Source organism: Microplitis demolitor, chromosome 4 (assembly GCF_026212275.2).
Source record: "Microplitis demolitor isolate Queensland-Clemson2020A chromosome 4, iyMicDemo2.1a, whole genome shotgun sequence".
Classification (NCBI taxonomy): Eukaryota; Metazoa; Arthropoda; class Insecta; order Hymenoptera; family Braconidae; genus Microplitis; species Microplitis demolitor.
Window position 1 is genome coordinate 15,092,618 of NC_068548.1, and position 8,804 is coordinate 15,101,421.

The 8,804-nt window shown below is 31.8% G+C and overlaps 1 protein-coding gene across 1 annotated transcript; it reads left to right on the forward strand.

The window, feature by feature from the left end:
• On the forward strand, nt 1–7,343 carry LOC103571379 (poly [ADP-ribose] polymerase). The gene is made up of 3 exons (XM_008549522.3): nt 1–336; nt 492–639; nt 4,264–7,343. The coding sequence occupies exons 1-3, from the start codon at nt 226–228 to the stop codon at nt 6,984–6,986; spliced, it is 2,982 nt and encodes a 993-aa protein (XP_008547744.1). The 5' UTR covers nt 1–225; the 3' UTR covers nt 6,987–7,343.
• The last annotated feature ends 1,461 nt before the right edge of the window (nt 7,344–8,804 follow it).

The following is an 8,804-nucleotide window of genomic DNA, read 5'->3' on the forward strand; positions in this document are numbered from 1 at the left end:
ACAGAAACGAACTTGGAACTTTGGGTGACTCACTATTGGAGTGAAGATAGCAAATACAAGTGAATTCAATGGCGTCTTACTCGCAGTAATCATTATATACTTTTATTTATTCACATCACAATGGGCCAACTTTTTTATAATTATCCAACTGTTTAATTTAAATTTTATACTAATTATTGATCTTCATCTTCTGTTGAGACAAGATTACTAATTGATTATAAAAAAATGTCAGATCCATTGAACAAAGTCGAGTATGCCAAGACAGGACAGTCTGTCTGTTGTAAATGTTATGAAAAGATAAAAAAAAATGAACTACGAATCGGAAAAATTAAAAAGGTATAACTACATTTTTTAAATTATTTCACTTGGTTAATTATTTTACACATCCGTTGAACGCAAATGCATTTTCCTAACCATGTTTGAGATTAACCTTCAATTCATTGCAATTAATGGTTTTGTAACAAATGTATTTACATTTATTTATTTACCAGAGTTCTCTAAGTTCAGCTGGGACTAAAACTGTATCGTGGTTTCATGGTCAATGTTTCTTTGATGAAAATTATCCGAAGTCAATTACTGATATAGATAATTTTGACAACATTAAATGGGAAGATCAAGAATTTATTAAAAAAAAAATTGGTAAGATGAAATTGTTATTAATTAAAACTTTGATTATTAAACTGTTTAAGGATGAGGGTCATTTTTTATTGGTGTATTTTATTTTTCATCGTAAATTCAAATTTTGTATATTTTCAATAGTGATTTAGCATCTAGTTGCTATAGTCCTGAGTTATTTTGCTATAATTACTTATACGGAGAAAAAAATATAGTAAATTTTACTAAAAAATATGAGAATAATTACTAAATTTAGATTGAAATCTTGAAACGCTTATGATTTATATGAAAAATTAATAATCTGATGAGCATATTTTACAAGTCGTTTAGTAATTTCCCATATACTGATTATGGAAAATCTCCTCTATTGCATATTAATTTTTAGTTATATTTAGTCAATTTTACTATCCCTGTTTAATAAATTTTACTATCCCGTTTAGTAAATTTTACTATATTAGAATGAAAACAAAAATGAAATAAAATTTTTATTAGCTTTCAACTTTTTATTATTATTGCTATCATTTTGATTATTATTGTTATTTATGTCGTCTGTACTGGTGTTGGTGTCGATTTTTGTTTTTTAAAAAATCACTTGTTTCAACCGAGATTCGAACCCTGATCTCCCGCGCGCGAGTCCTTTCTTATGTCTGACGGCTTTTTTTTTTTTTTTTTTTAAAAAGTTTATTTGCAAATTATAAATATACATAGCTCATACATAATATTTTATTTTATTTGTATTGATTAGGCCGCAAATAACTTAAAAAAAAAAAGCCTTTATTATTATTTTGATTTAAGAAGATGGTTGTCCCATTGCCTTGGGCAGCTCACATCCATTGGTTCTCGTGCTGATCCTTGTACTCCTTACTTGTTGTTGGTTAGATTATTTATTTATTTATTTATTGTTTTTTGTTCTCTTTCTAGTAGCCATGATGTAAAATTTTTAAAACTTCATCTAGCTTTTTGTCTATTTCTATGTCTGACGGCCCAATGTCTCCTTTGGACAAAAGTTTCAGAACTTGTAATACATATTTGTATATGCTACCTTCACCAACTTTCAATTTTATCTATACATAGTAGAATTTACTATACAGATAGTAAAAAAATATAGTCGTGTTAGCAAAAAATACATTTCGTATAGTAATTTTTAATATCTTATTATGTAATTATTACTAACTAGTAAACTTTACTAAACGTTTAGTAATAATTACAATACAGAATGTATTTTTTCATATCTGAGTAAATTTTATTATACCATTGTAATTTTTACTATTACTTTTTTCTCCGTGTAGATGATTAAAGAAACATTGACCTATATAACAATTTTATAATCTTATCCAAGCCTGGTCACCAGCACAGTAGTTGTCTATATCTTTATACAACTATGGATCTTACAGACAATGGTACAAAGTTTTAAATTGCAATGCTCGTCCAAGACTTGAAAAAAACCTTGGTGTTAGGTTCTATTTGAAAAATTGTGCAAAAATATTGAAGATATTTTGCTCAAAGTGCATTAGTACAGTGACTTGGGTTAATCTTACATCAGAAATTACTTACAGACACAAACGTATATCTTGCGGCAGGTTTGCTTAAGAAGTATCACACTATCTATCTCACTTCTGTCTGCCACTTTATCCCCTCCATTGGCATACTATATAAGATGCTGGGGTAAAGTGACAGAGATAGAAGTTATACATATACATTAGGGTGGCCCAAAAAAACCGACTATTTTTTTTCGAGTCTCTTGTGAAAATTGGTTGGTTTACAATATTTTAAGAAGCTTCTCCGAAAATCAGCTCGATGAAAAATATTCAAGAGGTCGCTCGCGAATTTTGAAAAAATAAAAAATGATCGAAATTTGAATTTTTATTTCAAATTTTTTTTCTTTCTCGTGACAGCAATAGTTTATATTTGTGCAATCATGACTACGCCGAAAATATAAGCCCCAAATTTAAATATTTAAACCTCGCTCAAGAATTTTGAATGTTTCCGAGTGCTGTCTTTTGGACGTTTTCGAGCGACCCTTGAATATTAATAATAAAGTTTCTCGATTTTTTCACCATCAATTTGCATCACAAAGAATGGAAATATAACCCGAGAAATAGAAATAATAAATTATTTACATGCTTTTTTATTTTTTAATTCAATTTTTAGGTTTTTTTCGCTTATTCAAAACTTACCAAATTTTATTGTATAAGACTGTCCTGTATATTTTTGATTATGCAAAAGTTATATTTTAGTGACATTACAATAATTGAGTTATAAAAAAATACAAAAACTAATTCAAAGTATTAGTCATATATTATCAGTTAATATTCAAAATTCTTAAGCGCCGTTCAAATATTTAAATTTTGGGCTGAAATTTTCATAATAGACATGATTTTACAAATATAAACTATTGTTACCACGAGAAAGAAAAAATTTAGAAGTAACAAATCCGAATTTCAATCATTTTTGATATTTTCAAAATTCATGACCGACCTCTTGAAAATTTTTTATCGAGCTGATTTTTGGAGAGGCTTCTCAAAACATCGTAAGCCGATAAATTGTCATAAGAGACTCGAAAAAAAAAAAAATAGTTGGTTTTGTGGGCCACCCTAATATATATATTAGGGTAGTCCGTTTAAAACGACTATTTTCGTTTTATTCCCACTTCAAAATATTTTTGTAGACATCGAAAAAAATTTCCCGACAAGTTTTAGCCCTTAATTTTAATTTTAAATACTTTACATTCGATTAGGAAGTTTTTCCATTTAAAATACATAGGAAAGTTATGATTTTTTTTCGATTCTGTATAGCTCAGCCGCATTTCACGTTGTCGGATCGCCGTGTGCGGCATTTTGTAGGTAATTCAATACTCTTCAAAAGGCTTGTTAATAATTTTACTCAGACCTTCATTGTTTTTCCCGTATTGGTTCTGAAAATCATTTTTTTTTTTTTTTATAATCCGGGATTTTCTTTGATAATGACTGAATAATGAAATTTACAGTAAAAATACAGATAACGATTTTTTTGGAAGTTTGATTCTTTAACAAAAAGGTCCTCTTAGTTAAGTGGCTCAAGTAATGTAGAAGACAGGGAACGTGGTATTGGGACTATAAATTTGTCGTAACATCTCTAAGCGAGACCCTTCTACTAGAGTAGCCTTTAGCGGAGGCGATTATTTTAAATGTCATTTCTGTCACTTAGGCCTTAGTACCCGCGGGTACTTTAGTGTAATACCACACTTCTTGTGCAGATTTGGCGCAAGGTATGCATTAGTGTCTGCAAGTAATTTCTGGTGTAACACTCTTTCAAGATACTCGCAAGTAACTTTACTAACACATCTTGAACAAGTCATCTTCAATGTTCTTTTGTCCAATATCATGTGCAAGTCATACATCAATCTTGTCTTAGAATCTTGCATTAATATTTTGTGATAGATTGATAGCTCTATAAAGTTGTAGATATCTAATGGTTAACAATAGTACAAGACTACTCCAAGATTGGCTTGTGTACGTCATCTTGAGCAAGTCCATATGTTGTCTATCGAAAGATTCTTATGATCAGTTTCTTGGCCAGCAGCTTTTAATCGGAATTGTTACATGGGGAGATGTTGATAATTATTTTGACATTAATTTAATTGTTAGTTATTTTTTTTTTATTTACAAGAAAGTGGAACGGCCTCCGATACGAATAAAGAAATTAAACTTCCGGAAACTGATGATAATAAAAAAAAATCGTATATAGTTGAATATGCTCTATCAAACAAGTCAATCTGCGCTGGATGTGAAGTTTACATTTTAAAAAATAATGTGCGTGTCCAAGTACTAGAGAAAAGTTCCTACCATTGGTATCACTTTGATTGCTTTTCTAAGCTACGGTGCGAGTTAGATTTCTTTAAGGAAGGAAGCAATCTTCGTGGTTACAGCAAATTACAGAAAAAGGATCGAGACCTCATTAAAAAGACTTTACCGGACATTAAAGAAAATCAGCCCCCGAGAAGGAAGAGAGTGACAGCTCCTGTCAAAACTAACACCGTGGTAAATAAAGATATTGAATGTCCTGAAGAAATCAAGATACAGAATGAAGAATTTTTTGAGGTTCTCGATGAGGTGAAGATGATGAAGGCAAATGATGTCACGGAATTGTTGAAATTCAATAATCAATTTATTCCCACTGATAGAACTGAACTGTTTGAAGCTTTGGCCGATCGTCTAGCCTTTGGAGCTCTGCTTCCGTGTTCTATTTGTACGGGACAATTCACATTCAAGCCTGGGTTAGGCTATAAATGTTTGGGTGATATCAGCGAATGGACCAAGTGCGTTAATGTCACGGTCGACCCGAAAAGACGTAAATTTTCAATCCCTGAGGTTTATGAGGACAAATATTATTTTTTACTCGAGTATATACCTAAAGTAGATCGTCGTATTTTACGTGCAATCGCCCCACCAACTTTGCCTGTTCCAGTAAGAGTGCCCGTTAAAAAAGAACAGAAAGCTGATGGTCCTAAAGTTAATCGAGGTCCTATGCCGCTCAGAGGAATGCAGTTTGTTCTGGTCGGAAAAACTAAAAAGACCAAAGACACACTGAAGACTGAAATATTGCAACTCGGTGGTTCCTGTGTCACTAAAGTTACTGTTAATGTAACAGCGGTAATTTCCAGTGAAGATACAGTTAAAAAAGCTGGTAAAGCTATAGAAGATGCCAAGAAATTAAATATTCAGGTTATCTCTGAGGACTTTGTTGAAGAAGCCAAAGTCTATAAAACTTCAGCGGTCCCGTTGATTGTCACGAAAAACATCTGTACTTGGGGAAGTGATCCCACTCCTCGAGTAAACGCTTGTATTAAAAAATTAACAACTGTCGTGCGAGGTCCACAGGTTGAGAAACAACCAGTGACTGGAACAATAAAACTACAAGTAAAAGGCGGTGGAGTCGTAGATCCCAACTTTGGGCTCCGGAATTCTACGCACGTTTACCAATGTGGTGACGAAAAATTCAGCGTTACACTCGGAATCACTGACATCCAAATTAAGAAAAATGACTTCTTTAGAATGCAGATATTGGAGAGTGATACTACAAGTTCATATGTTAATTACTGGTTTTATTACACCTGGGGGCGCATTGGCGAGACTGTAGATAGAACTAAAAATACCAAAACCTGCTGGTTATCTCTAGAAGGTTGTATCTTAAAATTTAAAGAATTGTTTAAAGAAAAAACAGGCAACTTATGGGATGAACGTAACAAGTTCGTAAAACAGCCGGGAATGTATTATATGATTGATACCGAAGAAATTAATGGTTCAGAATTAAATTTTGAGTCAGCGATACCAAGTGCTCTCCGAAAACCAGTTCAAGAGCTGATGCGACTTATTTTTAATGTCACCCGTATGAAAGAGACGATGAAAGAGTTCGAGCTCGATATTGATAGATTGCCTTTGGGAGCACTATCTAAAAATCAACTCGAAAAAGCTTATGTTGTGCTAAATAAATTGCTCTCAATCGTCAAGAGTGATGCAAAAAATTCTGTAGTACTCATTGATCTTTCGAATCAATTTTACACATTGGTTCCTCATTCTTTTGGAGTAAACGATCCCCCGGTTCTGGACTCACTAAAACTGCTAAAAGCGAAATGTGATATGGTTAATTCATTACTGGAGATGGAGATAACGTACAAGCTGATAAATATACAACAGGATGCCAACATAAATCCTCTGGATTCATATTATTTTCAACTCAATACAGAGATTGATGTTTTAGATAAAAATAGTTCTGAGTTTAATTTGATAAATTCGTACGTGAATAATACACATGCACGTTCGCATAATTCTTATAAATTGAAAATACAGCAAATCTTCGTCATTAAGCGCAAGGACGAGGAGCAGAGATACCAACCTTTTGCGAAGCTGCATAATAGAAGACTACTCTGGCACGGATCGCGTACTACAAACTTTGCTGGTATTCTGTCTCAAGGGTTGCGCGTCGCACCACCAGAAGCTCCAGCTCAGGGTTACATGTTTGGAAAAGGAATTTACTTTGCTGACATGGTCTCAAAATCTGCTAATTATTGTCAAACTTCCAATCAAAATCCTACTGGACTTTTACTACTCTGCGAAGTCGCTCTCGGAACCATGTATGAGAAATGTCAAGCCGAGTATATTGTGCAACTTCCAGAGAACTATCATTCAACTTTCGGTAAAGGTAGAATTGGTCCAGATCCCAGAAATACTTTTACAACTCCTGATGGAGTGATAGTTCGATACGGGCGCGCAGTTTACCAAACAAAACCTCCGGAGATAACTCAATTAAGATACAATGAGTACATTGTCTATAACCCAGCTCAAGTAAAAACTAAATATCTTCTGCACGTTGATTTTGAATACGAGCCCTAACACACAATTATTTTAACAATTAATATTTATTCTATTTATTAATAAGTGTTAATTAGCGCTTATTTTTTACTTAGTATTTTTTTTTTATTTATCGATTTGTCCGCTGGCGGATTCGATTCTATCATATTGCACTTGATATTCTCTAATTTTTCTAAGAATTTATTTAAATATTTTTTAAAAATTAATTATGTTATTGATGTTTTTCTTATTTATTTTTATATTTTGTCGGGTGACTATAAAATAGTTCACGCACTCGATAACTCATACATTATATACCATTTATAAACATTAAAAATTATTAGAACTTAAGTAAGCCATCATTATTTTTTATTAGTATTTAACAAATTTGTATTTGAAATCAACCAAATACTGATTGATAATAGATACAAATTAATTATAATTTCTTTGTATTTAAAAAAAAAAATCTGTAAGCATATTGTCAATGTCTACAGTTGTTTCGAAATTAAGAATAAAAGATTTAATTTCTCTCATTGTTATTAAGGTTTATTTTTTTTTTTTAACTTAATTCAATTATTTGATAAAATAATGGCGGGTATTTTTGAACTATAAAAATTATAAAAGATGCAATACTTAATTACTCAAAAACACATTTTGAATTTCGCGCTCCTGCACGGAAAGATTAGAACCCGAGTGGTTACTGTTCTGCACCCGACTCAGTACGGTTCTAGAAAAAAATGAAAGAAAATTGAGTTAGCACCAGACTGAGTGATGTGCGCACACGACTCAGTCAGGTTCTGCACAGTAACCAGTGTGGTGCTGCACCACAATCGGAGCACAGTAACCAGTTTGGTGCCGCACATGAATGGCTCGGGTGCAGCACACGAATAAGTAATGTCTTGAGAATTCTCAGCCGAAGATTTTCGAGCACACTACTGACTAATGTGTGGCACACGAATAGTTACGGTTCCGCACCGTAACCATTCGGGTGCTGCACGCGAGTCAGTATGGTCTGAGATTGTAAAATTTCTTTCAGATGCTTAGCAAGTGTGTGTGAAAAGAATACGTAAATTTAGTCGTCTTAATTATTATTTAATATTTATCTACATTCAGTGTTCAATACCGATTGGATTTATAAATATTTAGGTAAGTATATACATATTACAAATGTTGTTAATAGTCGTTTATGTATGGTATGCTGTGTTGACTTTGTGAGGTTAAGTATTAAGTATTTCACGAACACAAAATTATTTCACTTTAATATAATCTCAAAAAATAGAACCGAACATATTTTAATTTATGATCTTTTAAATAGTTTAAACAATCGTTGATTATTTTGTTTCATTTAGTTTTAATTTATGTTATTAATCTTAAGAACAATATAATTCCAATACCAATTTTTTTTTTGGTAATTAAATTGGCTGCAAATTATTTTACATTTTTTAATTACTTTTTTCTTTATTTCCCTTTTTTTTTTTTTTTTTTTTAATGCGTTCTAGATACTATGAGTGAAGTTGTTGAAGTTGATGAATTATTTATTCCGAAACGCTGGGTGTGAATTTGACATTTAAAAAGAAAAATAATATGATTTATTGTTTGCTTGTTAATAAAAAAATTAAACTATTTTTTAATAAAAACACAATTACATTTAATTATTCTCCTTTCTTTACTTCATCCGTCAATCTATTTCTAACCTTTATCCAAAAAAGTGCACGCCTCACAACGCTCATTTAATTTAAAAAAAAAAAAATGTCGTATTACGGGCTTCTCACATTAAAGCCCTTATATCTGTAATATTTGCATTATATGAAGAACTCAACGAAATAGATTAAGTATTTCGAGGTATTTTCATTTAAGGTA